The sequence below is a fragment of the Protobothrops mucrosquamatus genome, unplaced genomic scaffold, assembly GCF_001527695.2.
Source record: "Protobothrops mucrosquamatus isolate PMUCROS unplaced genomic scaffold, P.Mucros_1.0 scaffold385, whole genome shotgun sequence".
NCBI classification, from domain to species: Eukaryota; Metazoa; Chordata; class Lepidosauria; order Squamata; family Viperidae; genus Protobothrops; species Protobothrops mucrosquamatus.
Genome location: NW_015386717.1, coordinates 314707 through 331480, shown reverse-complemented (window position 1 = coordinate 331480; position 16774 = coordinate 314707). Strand labels below are relative to the sequence as shown.

Here is a 16774-nt window from a genome sequence, read left to right as displayed (position 1 = left end):
AGCCAAGGTTGACTACCCCTGATCTAGAACTTGGATATATGCTAGTACATCTTTTTCTAATGGGAGGGGGAAGTTCCCATTGGGAAATATAGCAGGAAGAGAAGGGATCTACCGTTATATTTTCCTCCTAGATGTATCTTGTCCCTTCAGTAGCAATCTAAAAACCAACCCACCAATGCATTAGCATTTCCTTATGTGTCATAACTTGGTTTATTTGACAAAAGAGATACACTAGATGTAATTGGGTTATTTATTTTTATTTAAAAGAGCTGCCCTTCACCTTTCCACAAATAGGTCCTCCTGGTAGCTTCTATATTTATTTTGAATTCAAAAAATATAATTTGTTTGCACAATTCTCCCACAAGCAGACAATAAGTAAATTAGGAAGCAGTTGCAGAATAAGCCATTAACAGACATTATATTCCATCCACAGCTTCAGGAATATAAGGAAAAATTAATTGGCACTTTCAAAAACAAGTATATCAAGTAAAATACATTTTTGTTTATATTAGCATCAGCACTTTGGACTAACCCTAAAAACAATATAGAAACCTGTGGAGATTTTTTAAAAAATATTACCGAAATATATCAAAATGGAGGTTTTTGGATAACAATCCAGGTATCTCCCTGTATTGGATCAGTTGCAGTTTCTGAAAATACCATATTCAAGGATAGTCCAGTAAATAACAAACTAAACCAATCTGAGGGAAGAAGTATTTGTCCAGGAGGTGATTCAATTAATGCACCAACCAAAAGGTGTGGGGGGAGGGGAGGACTTGAACATATAAATGCCAACTGAAGGCCTATTTTCTGTGTTGACTATTAAGGAAAGGAGGTATAAATGTACATTCATAAGCCTAAAACATGGAGTCCAGCTAGTCAGAATGACTGAAAATGTATCCCTTGGTGATTGGGAGAATACTGTTGTCATTTGTGCCTTTGCTTTTCTACTGCAAGACTAGCATGTCAGAGCAGCTGGCAGTCCTTTACCGAACTTGGCTGCTCTGTTAAAAGACTCAGCAGTGACAGCCCTGCTTGGGAGACCACCAGGAAATCTCAGATCTGTTAGAAAAACATCCTGGAAAAAGGCAATTGCAAATAACTCTTATATTTTTGTTGTATTGTTGCCAAAAAAAACTATAAATAAGATAGTCCAGTAAATAACAAACTGAACCTACTCTACATGGTCATATCCATGTAGCCACCTGGACTTTACTTTGACCTGAGCGTAGAATAAATGTGTTAAACAGAAACCTAACCAAACATAGATTGAAAAAACCTTGCTCATGGTTTGATAAAAGAATAAGAAATTGTTGGGGAATGGTTAAATAGAAACCCATATATGAAGCTGAAGCCATCTAAGAAGATGTTTGTGGAAAGTGCCTGTAAGAAGGATCCAAATAAGACTATAAATCGGCTTAATGGATTGAAAGTTAGGATGTATCTGAGGGTGACAAAACAGGGCATAAATGTTTGAAACCAGTAAAAACATAAAATTTGTGCATGTGTATGTATCTATATATCTGTATCTGTTCTTATCAATTGATTTGCTGAGGTTGAATGTACCTTGCGTAATGAAGACATGAGATAACCTTCACCATGGTTTCCTATTAGGGTACCTACTATGCAGGTTCCCATGCTTCTTAGCTAATGGTATAAAATTTCTCACTATGTCTGTGTTGGAGGAAGTTGAGGCTTGGTTTTCCTGAAGATATGGGAACATAAACCTTAGGGGTTGCTGGACATTTGCTTTCTCTTGAGAAAATGGATTTTGAGCCAAATTCTGCTGAGACTCCACACCAGAAGGACAACTGTGTCTTCCGAGAGAGTTGGAATCTAACAAAAATAATTGGTCATAAGGTCTGGTTTGCAAATGTCCAATATAACCCATATCTCCATACTTGTTATATGAAAATATCTCAGCTGAAGAATCTATAGAATCCTGTTCTTCATTTGAGATCTGCCTTGCTAAAAAGGAAGGTGTTTGTAAGGCCTGTATTGCTGATGCCTGTTTTCTGCAACACCCCTGGAAGTTGCACATTTCTAAACATGGACAGTCCAAGCACCGGTTGTGATGAGACAAAAGTGGAGCCTGGCTGTACCTGAGATAATGATCCCTAGGGGGCTCACCTACTAGGGCTTCATATTTTACAGATCCTCCAAGTATATTTCCAGAATAAGTCCTGGCATTTAGAGAAGATGCAGCGAATTGCTCAGATACCGCTGCTGCATATCCAGTTTGACCATGTTGTAATAAAGTTAATGGAGCCTGGTGGTTGTCCTGATACATGTTTGTCCAGTTGTTAGCTGAATCCATCTGGTACTCTCCCATCTGTTGTGGGACACTCGTGTGAACTACTTCTGAGCTGAATGCTGTGCTGCTTCTGTTAATAGCACTTCTAGGACTATATAGAGATGATGGATGTCCATTCTTATTCGTGGGGTTTATTCCCGTCTTCTCTTCAGTCTTCTGACTGGATGAGTAGGTTTTTGCTTTGACACGGAGTTCATCAGCTACAGAGAGATGGTCCCAGTTCAGTCTTTCTGGGTGGTAAAATTTGCACTTGATGCCATATGTGCACTTTTTGCCTGTGGGAAGTAAAACGACTAGATAATTGGCTAGTATGGCTAGTAGGCATGGAAGCAGACCGGAGCATCTTATGCTTTTTAATTTTGTAAAAATAATCTTTCCATATACAGGTAGTCCTTGACTTACAACCATTTGTTTAGTGATTATTTGAAGTTAACGGTAGCACTGGAAAAAAATGACTTGGAGCCGACCCTCTCATGACCATCACAGCATCTCTGTGGTCACATGATCAAAGTTCAGGGGCTTGGCAACTGGTTTGTAGTTACAACAGTGGCAGAATCCCGGGATCACCTGATCACCATTCGCGACCTTCCCAGCCGTTTTCTAGTAAGCAAAGTCAATGGGGGAAGCTGGATTTACTTAACAAATGCAGTTATTTGCTTAATAACTGTGGCAAAAAGGTCATAAAATTGGACTTAACAACTGCCTTGTGTAACAATGGAAATTCTTGCCCCAATTGTAGTCATATGTCAAGGATTACCTGTACTTTGATTTTATACAAATACAGAATAATGTTGAGAAAAATTCTTTTGGGAAGTTACATCTTTGAATGTCTGGAGAATATAATTTTGCCATTGAATAAGCAAAACACGCCAACTAATCTTATTAGTGCCGTAATAGCAAGCCTCTCTTATATAACATTGTAATTGATGGTGGATAAAAGAATGTGGTATATAGAATGGGGCAGGAATTTTTTGCACTATTTATTAATTCCCACTGTGCAAAAGGGAGTGCAATATACTAAAATCTGAAATTTTACTACCATAATAGCGGGGGCGCCATAATAGCTGGGGGCGCTGCAACGGCCCCCAGCTCGAAGCTGTGCGGAGACGGATAGAGGAGCGGTGTCTCGGTTCCTAAGACCATTGGAAATATGTGTTTTCCGATGGTGTTAGGCGACCCCTGTGAAAGGGTCATTCGATCCCCAAAGGGGTCGCGACCCACAGGTTGAGAACCGCTGCTTTATATCCTTGTACTTTCCAGGTATGCAGAAGCATATAAAAATGCTTTGCCTAATACTTTGTATAGCCTTTGTATATTCCTACCTCCGTAGGGTGAAGTTTACTACATAGAAGGGAAAAAATGAGACGGGATTATTTAAGATTTTTCTTGAGAGGTTCACTTTGAGACTTCATGGCCATTTCTAGAGGTGCGCATAAAATGAAAAATGTGTTTTGTTTCATGCAGAAAACATATTGTTTAGCCAAACCATTCTGGGAGGGTTATGGTTTGATTTAGCCAAACTGAAACCTGGAACTTTTGGGTGTTTCTGTGTCAATAATGTCAGATAAGGTGGGTGCTTGTTCTCTTTTGAAAGATTTGTGGGTTCCAGATGTAAATATCTGAATGTGCAAATAATGTGCAAATTATCATGAACTATTGTTGAGAGAAGCCAGTGTTTTTAGTCTTGTTCTTTCTGTAACTGGTTTCATTGTAAATCTAGCAAACTAATGGATTAAGCATCGAACAAAACTTACCATAAGGACAGAGCTGCCATTTTGATTCAGGGAAAAGAGGTTTTTTGCTAAGAAAATTGTCAAGAGAAGGTCCGTGTCGGCCCAAAGGATCATCAGGTGGCATGAATCTAAAAATAATAACAGAAATTACTGAATCAACGTTCTCATGATTTTCTGACACGTGCTGAAGTTCGCAACCTATCTTTATATCTTTTAATATTCAAATAAATGTCCTCATGGAAAAAATACCTGCAAATATACATGCGAACTCTCAAACACGTTTTGAATATTTTTACATCTCTAAAGCCATCATAAATTAGAATATTGGAAATAGCAAATCTGCATGGGGCAAACCCTTTGAAGCTACAGATATACATTGCGTATTAAAACCAGTTAGTGATCACTCCAGCAAAATAAATGTGAGCTAAATCTGCCTGGTTGCCCATTTTCTGCATTTCTACCTCAGCAGGCAAGTTAGAAAGGTTTAAGATAACACCTGTGAAAACCAGTACAGTACTGATAACATATTATAATACATTGATTAATTAAGTATTGTTTAATTGGGGAAACTCAATTGGGGAAACTCAATTCAAGCTTCTATTCAATCTTTGAGCTCCCAAAGTGATTTTAAATGAGAAGGTCACTTTTGTTAGCCTAACTCACTTTATAAGGCTGCTATGTGGGTAAAAATGAGGACAGAACACATGTGCAGCAGAAAAATATGTGCCAGCCATGTCGAAAAGGGAACAAAAATTTGACTAAATGTATATGATAGCCACAGTCTCTATCAATTTTGCAAATTATATCTATATTGATTCAGGGTAGCAAATAAAATTATTTCCATAACTAAATATCCACGTTCTGATTTGTTTACCTTAAGTTAATAATTATTAATGATAATGATAATAATAATAATAATAGTAGTAATAATAATTTTTTTGTTATTTTTAGATCAATCTGGTTTTATTTCCTTGACCATATCCAAGTACTGTTTTACAGTTTGTACAGTACATTGTAATATTTGCTCAAATACTTTTTAGATATTTTACAGCAATTATATTTTTTTTCCTTTTTTGTTCTAATTAATTGCGGATTTTGTTTTTCATCTGCTGGTCTATGACAGAAAAAAGATTGATTGATTGATTGATTGATTGTCATGCTCCTGCTTCCGAATTTTAAACTTTAGTTCTTGCTCCTTGAAATTGCCACTTTTTAACATTAGAATTCAGCTAGAAATTGATGAAATCTTGTTTGCGCGTATACCAGACTCTTACTTGTCATTGACGAAAGAGTACATGAGCAGTCGCTGCTCAATGAACCATTTCCACGCAGGATTTTCATTCTGCAGATCTCGAAAGTTATCGTTGGAAACAATGACCCCGTCTTGCTCATAGGCCAATTTGACAATGTAGCGATCATCATAGCAGATCATTCTTTTGCCCTTTATTTTGCGGGATGGTGTGTAGATGAGAATTGCTTGCTTGGCCAAGCTTTCAAGGATATGCTGATCTAAAAATAAAAACGGGGCAGGAAAATGAACAAATACTACCACACACACATACAAAAAATTGTCGCATACAAAACTGGAAGATGGGTTTTACAATGATCAGCATTGCACAAGGAATCAAAAAACGGCTTGGTCATGTTTTCATTCAGAATACAGAATTAATAGAGTTGGGGGGGACCGTGGAGGTCTTCTCGCCCAACCCCCTGCTGATTCATCAAGTTCATGAATTTATAAAACACCATTTCGGTGCCCATTTAATTTGGAATAAATCCTAATGCTTTCCATTTAATTAGAATATGAACTGAAATGTAAATTATCTGGTTCATTGTGGTCTCCCAAATGTTCCTGAATATAAGTTCTAGACAACCTGGCCAATGTTGAGAGATGCTAGAAGTTCAGCAACATTTGAAGGATCACACATTCCCTGTTTAAACATTACTTGTTATGTTTATTTTATAAACTAATCCAATAAGCTATCTGTTATGTGCTCAAAGTTGGCTTGGAATCTATGATAACTCAACAACTGATTCTCACATCTGGGAGTTGAGCAAAGGAAAAAGCATACTTTTGGTAGTTTTTTGAAGTTATGGTTATTGGTAAAATAAATAAATAAATAACCAAGCTAGCTGTTTCTTAGACAAAAATAATAGGAACTTAAAGTTTGTTTAACTACAGTATTTGAAAACCAGTAGCTGTAGCAAAACTGATTGGGGTGGTTCTAATTGTGTTTTTTTGCCTTACGCCTTTTGTACTTCCATAGAAGCAGTGTTCTGATAAATATTTAATCTCATTGATTGCAATATGAGTAATTTACTGTATAACTGGGAACTAATACTTCATACTGAAAATCTGTTGGATTTGTTCATACCTGTAACAGGGGTATCAAATCGAGACTGTTCCTTTCTCCAAGATGGAACGAAAACTTTGATGTACTGGTGACCTCTTTGTTTGAACCAGTCTACCACCAGCTGAATTCCTAAGCATGAAAACACTTCTTTGTTTCCATGACTGGAAAAAATGAAAAGCGATTATTTTTGAATGTTAGCAAGTTCAGTACATTTTAATGGCTTCTGCCATATATCATATGCTGGATTTAAAGGAGTTCTTGTGCCTGGGAGCTAAAATTTGTGGCTAGTGGGAATGGCTTTTTTTTCTGTGAAAAAATTGATTTATAGTATTTCATTCTGTATTGAAAACCATTTCCTAGCTCAAAATGTGTCTAAAAGCATTTCTTTTTCTAACTGTTGTATAATTTCAATATTGATTTTGATGGAGGGATGATCAGTTCCAGGAAAGGCAAAATATGTCTGATGTACTAACATATCTGATTGCTCCTACCCATAACAACAATGGCATTTTGTAGATCTATCTTTTAAAAGCAAAGTAAAGGGGGAAGACTGTTATCTTTGTCTATCTCCCACACCTTTTTTGTTATGAAGCTTTTGGGAAGAAGGATTCAAATTAGATATTATATTGCATTCTACTGACCTAGAAATCTATCTGGATGCAGGGCCAAGAGAAAGATAGGAAACAAATGGATCTAGCAATGCAGTTATGTAATTAGATGTCTAATATTCAGGATTGGATCAGATTTGAAAAATCCCAGTAAAGTTCTTAGATGCCTGGCAGACTTCTATAAAAAAAGTGGGGTGTTTTAATCACCCAGGTATCAACTTATTAAAAAGGTGACACCTGGGTGGTTTGAATTTTGCCTGAAATCAAATTGTTGGCAGTAAAATTTATTTCAGCCTGAAGATATTTATTTGAAATGTAACAGGGAATATACTTAAGGTACTTGTGTATTCTGCATGAAGTAGACCTATTTTCTACCTATTTTTTAGTTATCTAGACTCTATCAGATACATTACCATTTCAAAATGCAGTCCACATCTGGGTTTTGAATGCTATGCTATGGCAACACCTAGAATCTTATAAAGAGCAGAATCTTACATAATTGACTTAAAATTATATTTAAATTAATTGCATATAATTAATGGGACTTTTCCCATATTCATTTATTCTTTTTTTTTAAAAGAAAACATGATACGATGGGAATTTGCATGTTGGACACTGTAGAGGGAACCAGAAAGAAGTAAGATTAGAGAAATAAATAACACAAGTAGATAAATGGAGAAGAGCACTTAAATTTGAATTAATAACCCAAAATGGAACAAAATACTTTAACAAAGGACAAAAGGAAGGTTATTTTTGAACAGTGGATCCAGAAGTTAATTGTAAAAATGACTGCCATTATAGATTTAAAATTACACTTAAATTAATTGCCCACAATTAATATGCTCTCTTCTTATGTATTCATTTATTCCATCCTTTTTTTTAGAATTCTCAGTTTAGGAACAGGTTTTTCACTGAAGCAGTTTGTATGCCATCTACTCCCTGGACTCCAGGTAGTTTCACATAAAATAAACAAAAATTTTGAGTGAAACACAGATCATGAACTTGTGACAGAAAGGAAGAGGCAGGATTTTTTCTTTTCTTGTCTTCATGGAACCTAACCAAACAGGCAATAATTTTAGCAATATCCCACAATTACATAGTAAATCTACTTAATTTCTTCTATATTGTAAAAGTATCTGTTCAAAAACTCTAGTAAGCTAATGATTATTCTACTTTGCATATTCTGAATATAGTTACTGCTTCTATTATATCTTATAGGGTAAAATTCACTTCAAGTCAAGTTTGACCTCTGATAGCTTCAAGGACATTTTAGTGTAGTTTTCTTGGCAAAAATATGAAAGTCATTTGCCATTGCTGGCTTCTGAGGTGTTTTAGGGCTAGGGTGTCCAAATAGAAACTAAATCAAACCCTGTTTAGGTGCTGCCACCTAGCTGAGTATCATATGTTATACACATTTTTCTCAATTGTGCAACAATTTCCTGTTGTTTACATATTTGCATGTACATTTCTCTAATCTAAAAAAAAAAGTTCTTTTCTGCAGCCTAGCGGCAATTCCAGTTCCTATGGCATGGACCAAGGGGAAATGCACGTAAACTTGCGATGGATGAAATCCATTGTTAGGTTATCAGAAGGTGTTGGTACCCTACTTGAATTTAATTCTACTGAGACTTTATGGTATATTTTGGTATGCAAAGTAACTAGAAGTCTGCTATTTACTTAGGAAGACAAACTCGTTATCTTAAGACAATTTGCCAAGATAGAGCAGTAGCCATTAATTGAGTAGTAAGCTAACCATAACTGGCTAGAGAAGGCTGGTATCGAACAAAGTGGTTTTCATTTCCTTTAGTTTTACCAACAGAGTCTTTACACATTCACTAAGCAAATTCACAGAGCTTTTTGATTGTTAAACATAAGAGCTTATTTACATTAGCATTGTTGTAATTGTCCTGTTAGATACATTTTGCTTGATATTGGAGTCCCTGATATCCCCTCCGGGGTTGCATTTTCTGTGTTGTTTAAGACAAATTATAAAATCCTTGTTGATTCTCACACACACACACGTTACTGCATTTTCCTGAGATACTGGGGACTCCTCTCTGAAGGGAAAGCAGCTCATTTGTATGGTTACCTATGCTGGTTAAAGACGTGAGTCAGGAATCATTTACTCCCAACTTTTAACAATTTCTTGATTAGGTGAACAGCATTACTCATTCTGAGACCATTAGATGTGTTGGACTACCACTCTCATTATTCTCAGCAGATGGGATCTTGCTGGTGGGGAATAATGAGACTCATAGTCCAGCAGGTGCCAGTTTGTTATTACTGCGAATATTTCAATTCATAAAAGCAAAACAACTCAAGGCAACGTACACACATTTTAAAACACATCATAAAAGCAAACAGAAAAATTAAAAGCCAATAATGTTATAAACAAAAAACTTAAGCTAGCAGTGTTGGTAACTTTACGTTGTGTAGATTTCAACTCCAGCATAGCTGCCTGGGAAATTTTGAGAGTTGAAGTTCCATGCATCTTAAAGTTGCCAAGTCTGAGAAACACTATTCAAGGGTACATCAAGGACACACAAAACTGTCATGCAAATCTGAGAAAGGAGCCGGGCATGCTGCCTACATAATCCAGGAACTAATGTAGTAGATAGATTGAAGTTTCACCTTAGAAGAATCCAGCTTTGTGAAACCCTTCCTTCAACATACCATGGTAATGATAGTGCCAAAACTTGCAGTTCAGTATAACTGGAGGGCATCTGATTGTGAAAGGCAGATTTGTGCTCAGTGGAGTGATGTGTACATGCATGCATCATTTATTATTTTTTGTTCTTTCTCCACCCCACCCCTAATATGTTTAAATGTAAGGTCACGGACTCTGCAGACACTTTTCTGTGCCACTCACCACACTGGTTTTTGTCATCAGGAGCTCTACAAAAAAACAGTGAAATCTATTGTCATAAAAAGGACTTTTATCTTCTCTTGAATTTTGTAATAAAATGGGCAGCAGAAATTTAACTGGCCTTGGGTGCAGATCTCCCCGAGATAGGATGCCTGTCAGTTTAGGAAACGTGCACAAGTGGATTTTGAAAAGAGAGCTTTTTTGCATCTATTTAGTCTCCTCAGCTACAATTTAGATAAGATCAGTTCACACATGAAATGTCCTTCCTGGGCCCCCTATTTGAATGTAGCACATCTTCATGCTGTCACAGCTCAAATACGTTAGAGAAGAACTTTATGTCATAAAAGTTCGAATGCAACACAATCACACCATTAATACTATGCCTTCCTGAAAAGAGGAGTGGTCTCACCCCAAGAACCCACAGTTGGATTCAGCATATTTTAAATATCCCATCTTGACCTGTAACATTCTAGGTCTGCAGAGCGAACAAAGACAACAAAATGGAAGGATGCTTGCCTCATTGCAACGTTGCTCCCATCGATTACAATAGGTCTCAAATGACCAGTTGCCTCATTTGGTTCCTCAGTAGAGCTCTGGGGAAATGGGAGGGGTCCAGATATTCCATGGGCAGCAAAATTGGGCTGAAAAATTTGTGTCCCATTCTCACTCTCCACAGGTCTCCTCCCCGTGAGAATCAATTCTTGCAGCAAATCATTCTCCGAAGCCTCTTGACCTAATTTCTCCAGCACTTTGCACACCTCCTCCTTGCTATAGCCCAACTTATGGAAGAATTCAAGCTTGTTCTGTTGGGCTTCCATGTTTGCGCCAAGATAGGAAATCCTGCAGAAATAGAACTTTCTAAATTGGAGAATCAGATGGTATAGCTGGGTGCAGGGAATAGTTGTGCTGCTTTTAGTCAGTAATGATCATCCAGTATAGCAACTGACAATATGTCCTTTAAAGAGAGAGAGAGAAAAAACAAAAATAATTATTTGGTGACAATGATAAATCAAGGAAGTGCCAATTAGAAGACAAAAAAAAAAACACCTTAGAGTAAGCAGTTTTTCTAATATAGAATGATTCATTGTTACAGAATCTAATATACTTTTTAAGAAAATTATAAAATCAAAGTATTGTTTATAAAATAATCATTATATCTCTACTATTTATATCCCACCTTTATTATAACTCAAGGTGGAAAACATCCAACACAACTTCCTCTCCTATTTTTCTTACAACAAACCTGTGAGGTAGGTTGGGCTGAGAGAGAGACTGATGCAAAATCACCCAGTTGGATATTATATATTCCAAAGAAATATCTATATAACTTTAATAAACATAATAAAAGTTTGTTTTCTATCCTTGAAGTGCATTGTTAAGCAAGCCCCAACATTTCCCAATATCTAGGTTTATATATATATAATATTGACAGATGTTCAGAGACAAAAAACTCTTGGGAAGATATCTATCTGTTCATATGATTCTCCGTTTTTCAAACTGGTGCTCACTGTCAGAATTTGTAACTTGCCTGATGATCCTGGAAGAAATAATCCTAAATCATTTGGAGACCCTCAAATTGTGCAGAGTTTTTGCTGCTTAGGATTCAGTCTCCTCAAGGGACAATTTATCACACATCAATATAATGCTTTCTAAATATTGGATAAAACAAAACATTTCTATTTAGATTTCTCTTGAGTTAAAAAAAAGCTCATGAGGATAAAATAGAGTCTTTGCTTTACCTGTCTCAGATTGTGTTAGCTCTCTTGACTTACCAGATGTGTACTGCCTGTCTTGAGATGTTCTGAGCATCAGTAATTCTCTCTTATTAAATATAACCTCTGGGAAACCAAAATCCATCAGAACATCAGGTATGTGCCTAAGATAGGTGTGCAAGAGTGACGTAGGCCAAATCCTGTGCATGTACATACGCACGCAGATGCTTGACTTCAGCCTTATCTCTGATTAAAACAAATGAAAAACAACTTCACCAGAGAGTTGCACTGTGGTTAGCAGAGGACAGATACCATCTCTTTTGCTGGTGAAGTAAATAACAAATGGTTAGCAATATACATTCTCCAGCGTTACTGAAAAAAAAAAAGTGTCATTGATAATTTGAGACCTGATTATGAGGTAGGTGGGAGACATTGCTTTGATTGCATGTTTAAGAACCATTGTGCAAAGAGAACCCGCAGCCCTCTAAATATTTTGAGCTTTAGCTTCTAGCGGTCCCGTGACTGAGTGGAGGGAAATTCAGAGCTATCATTCTGCACATCCTCTTTTCAAGGCAGAACTGTACTGCACTTCTAAATTTAGCTCATTATCACGTTGCATACCCTTTGAATTCGGCTAAATCCCGGACACATTTAACAAACAATCCCCCTCCATATTTTTTATTCACTTGTGTTACTTTTCTCTTTGTAAAGGGAAAACATTTTTTCTCAATGGTCAGGCATTAATGCAGGCCTCGCAATCATTAAACAAATTCATACAACCATTCCATAAGCAAACCAAAATGATATTTTTTCCCAATAGTTACTTCAATTAACATACTTTTTTTTGACATATTCATAGCATTTTTTTTGTGGAGCCCTTGGTGTTCTGGGACCTAGGTTGTATGCTTGGAGACATTTCATTACCAGAGCAGGTAACCTCTTCAGTGCTAAAAGGGAAGGGGAGGGGTTGCTCTCTCTTTATATATGGTAACTTGTTGAAGGGGATGTTATTTTCTCCCTGGTAGTTCCTTGATTAGGGTATCATTTACTGTTTGTTTGCTTGGTATGCAGCTGTAGTGTTACAGTATAAATATAGGTAAGTAAGTTATGGCCCTCAGGTATTGGTATAAGTTGCTGCCACTAGTACCAAAATATACAAAACATTGTGCTAGGATTTATTTTAATATATTGTGTCCTGGAAGGTTACATTATAGGGCAAAATTTGGAGTGGGCAATGTTCATTTTCACAACTGAAGAAAAAAACCTGATGAATGAGACTGATCTATGTGTAACTAGGTTCAGGGGTACCGTAATAAGGACATCTTATTCTGTAAGTTTTTTAGAATTCCATGTAACTCTATGGGCTGCTAACTAGACATCTTGCTTGCAATTTTGGAGGGATCAACCCTTGCCTTTAATATGCCAAGGAATGAATTTGTACTTGACAATTTTATTTCTGAATGTATGATCTATCACATGCTGCAGCACACTTGAAAAAGTGGTCAATTAAGGCCTTTGACTTAGTTTTGACTCCTGGCAGCTTCCTGGACTAGTTCCTGTAGTTTTTTTTGGCAAAAGTTTTCAGAAGTAAATTGCTTTTACCTCCTTTCTAGAGCTGAGAGAATGTGACTGGCCCAAGGCCACCCGGCTGGTTTTGTGCCTAAGTGGGACTAGAACTCTCATTCTCCCAGTTTCTAGCCTGGTGCCTCCACCACTATACCAAATTCACTCTATGCTCAATACATGTGTCTAAACAGAACTTAACTGCAGGTAAGTGATATGATAGAGTGGCCAGCCCATTACAAACCTTTGCTGTTTATTGAGTCAAACATATCTGTCTGTCTGCCTCCTTGTTTGAGAAGCATTTTATAAAAATTTGTAACTCCCACCCCACCCCATCTCCATCTCCTCTCTCTGTGTGTGTCTTCTTCTACACTGAGCATGTTCCAATCACCACTTCTCCATCGTTGGTCAGATTGAGCGGCTGTTTCTCCACCTGCAACTTTGGCACACGGGAAAGGGGAGGTATAGTTGTTTTCCGTCGGTCTCGGCTGCTCCATTTTATTTCCCTGGAGTCTCTCAACCTTCTGTGTCATTGTAGTCTTACACTCTGAAAGCAGGGAGGTGGGTATTTCCTATGCCAACAATTTCTATGCTTAAAATACTTTGCCTGCAAACATAATGTTTCCCTGATCTACTGACCTCCCTCTTGAATTATTTGATTCTAAAGATACACTTTGAAACTCAACATTAATTGAAACTCAACATTAAGAAAACCAAAATCATGGCATCCAGCCCTCTCAATTCCTGGCAAATAGATGGGGAAGAAATGGAGGTAGTGACAGATTTTATTTTCCTGGGCTCCAAGATCACCTCAGATGGGGACTGCAGCCAAGAAATTAAAAGACGCTTGCTCCTGGGGAGGAAAGCTATGGCAAATCTAGACAGCATATTAAAAAGCAGAGACATCACCCTGCCAACAAAAGTGCGTATAGTCAAGGCCATGGTTTTCCCAGTTGCAATGTACGGATGTGAAAGCTGGACAATAAGAAAGGCTGAGCGCCAAAGAATTGAGGCCTTTGAACTATGGTGCTGGAGAAGACTCCTGCAAGTCCCTTGGACTGCAAGGCATTCAAACCGGTCAGTCCTAGAAGAGATCAACCCCGACTGCTCTTTAGACGGCCAGATCCTGAAGTTGAAACTCAAATACTTTGGCCACCTAATGAGAAGGAAGGACTCACTGGAGAAGGGCCTAATGCTGGGAAAGATTGAGGGCAATAGAAGAAGGGGACGACAGAGAATGAGGTGGCTGGATGGAGTCACTGAAGCAGTAGGCGTGAACTTAAATGGTCTCCAGAAGATGGTAGAGGACAGGAAGACCTGGAGGAACGTTGTCCATGGGGTCGCGATGGGTCGGACATGACTTCGCAATTAACAACAACAAAAGATACACTAAACAATCTGGGCCCCAAAAGCCAGCTCTGGGTACTCCTTGTGTTCCAATATGAACCCAAAATATCATTGTTCTAGGCAGAAGTGATTCAGAGAAGGAGAAAAGGGAGAGATTAATGGTGGCAGTAACAGGAAGAGAAGGAAGGACAAGTGCTGGGAATATCACAGGTGGGCTGGCCGGTAGGATATGCCTTGTTAGGAACGTATTCTTGTTGAGACCTTTGTTAGGCTAATACATCAGTGGTAGATGAAGGGAGAGAAGGGAAGGGCTAGAAAGATTGGGAGAGGGAGAGGGTGCTGGAATAAGTTTTCTCCCTGGAGCCATGGAGGGAAGAGGAAGGGTAATGAGAACCAATCTTGACTTCTAAAATTACTCTAATTTTTCCCCCAGGTTGTTTCTGACCAAAACGTTTTGGGTTATTTTTGCTCAGCCATGACCTAAAATGGTTGAGAAGTCGGGAACACAATGGTCTTCCATTCTGTGCCCGCCCATTTAATTTCCTTCAAAGCTGCAGAGATAACTTTGCCCTGGGAGAAAAGCTCTCTCTCCCTCTTCTCCAAGTAGATGGAATCTATGCCAATTCCTTGCTTGTACTTGGAGGCCTTCTCAGGGCAGGATACAAGCATACGACTCTACATTAAGCAAAGACTTAAATATGCTGCTCAGTTCCGATTTGGTCCTGCTTTCTTCTCCCCCACCGAATGCTTTTGCAGAACTAGGTTAAAAGAAAATGGTCCGTACTCACAGAAAGCGTAGTGCCTTTGCTTAAGAGACCGGAATGGCTAGGCTGGCTATGCCTTCGCCGTACCCCAAGGAGATGCAGAAGGCTGTGTTTGCAATTCTCAAGGAAGTTCAGCTATTTTTTTTAAGGCATACTGTTATTGATTTTGACAAAGTGCAATGTGCAGATTATAACTCATTTCATGAAAACATTTCTACTTCCTTAATAGGCAACTCCTCATTTACTTACTACAATATACATACTTCAATTTAGCAAAACAGGGAGGGATCGCCAGATTACAACACAAAGGTCATTGTCCACGTGAGAAATAGAAATCATAAATAGGTTTTTTTTAGCTTCATTAGAATATTTGCGAGCACTGACATATTAATCAACAAATGCATTTTGTTCTCTCCCTTGCTTTTTGCTCCATTGTGATGCAGAGATTTATTCCACTTTCCTTTGTTTCCCCTCTCAACACGTAAGGCTTGGTGGAATTGCCATGGGAAACACATAAGGAAATAGGCTGGGTGCTTTTTACTGCTCGTATTTTAGCACAAGGCTCTTAAACCGTTTAGCAAAGAAGGTGGAAGATAAAAGCTTTCAGTTGCTGAAGTGATCTGATAGGTCAGGCTTGTCATAAAAGGTTCGGACACTGTTCTAAAATGTACATTATTCTAAGAAAACCTGCAAATTTATATTTATTTTCTGTCTTTTAGCTTCCCAAAGAAAATTTTCCACCCTGCAAACCTGGTTAACATGAGAAATCTTAAAGCAATCCAGTTTCAATCAGATCATGGATAACTAGGGGAGGGTTTTGGTGGCATTTAAAACAGACCAAGGGTTGAGCAGGTTCTTGAGTAATAGGTCAAAATATATTAGCTTTATAAGTTAATGAAATTAACGATTTCTCACTATACAAAGTATGCTTTCCCTTTTTCAGACTAAAAAAAATTTACAATTTGCTAGGATCCAGGGGCTACATGTACCTCTGATTTCCCCATTCTGATTTAGAATCATTGTGATGTTAACACAATTGAATTTTTTCATTGCACTGTTTAATGAACAAATAGTCCATAGAAAATGACATGAATTTGGGACGAATGTTTTAAGGGAGACAATCCAAGACTCATTTACAAATCACTTGCTTTTTTAAAAACACATAATAGCTGATGAGAGGGTCTAATTGAAAAAAAACTTAAAGACAGAAAAAAATACTCTGTTACAGATTATAGCTGTAGCTATAGTTTAACCAGCATGTTTGTTGATACTGTCTACTTATACCAGGGGTCTTCAAACTTGGCCCTTTTATGACTTGTGGACTTCAACTCCCAGAATTCCTCAGCCAGCAATGCCGGCTGAGGAATTCTGGGATTTGAAGTCCACAAGTCATAAAAGGCCAAGTTTGAAGACCCCTGGCTTATACCAACAGGTAGTTACGTCTTCCAGAACAAATCATCTATTTCTTTCTCATTGCCATATTTCGCTTTATATATTTTGCATTATAGACTCA

At 37.7% G+C, this 16774-nt stretch overlaps 1 protein-coding gene across 1 annotated transcript; it reads right to left on the bottom strand.

The window, feature by feature from the left end:
• Positions 1-1594: 1594 nt before the first annotated feature.
• On the bottom strand, positions 1595-10693 carry ZC3H12D (zinc finger CCCH-type containing 12D). The gene is made up of 5 exons (XM_029284127.1): positions 10392-10693; positions 6423-6562; positions 5322-5556; positions 4069-4175; positions 1595-2589 (listed from the first exon to the last, which is right to left on the bottom strand). Exons 1-5 carry the CDS (start codon positions 10691-10693, stop codon positions 1595-1597), a joined length of 1779 nt encoding a protein of 592 aa, XP_029139960.1.
• Positions 10694-16774: the final 6081 nt, after the last annotated feature.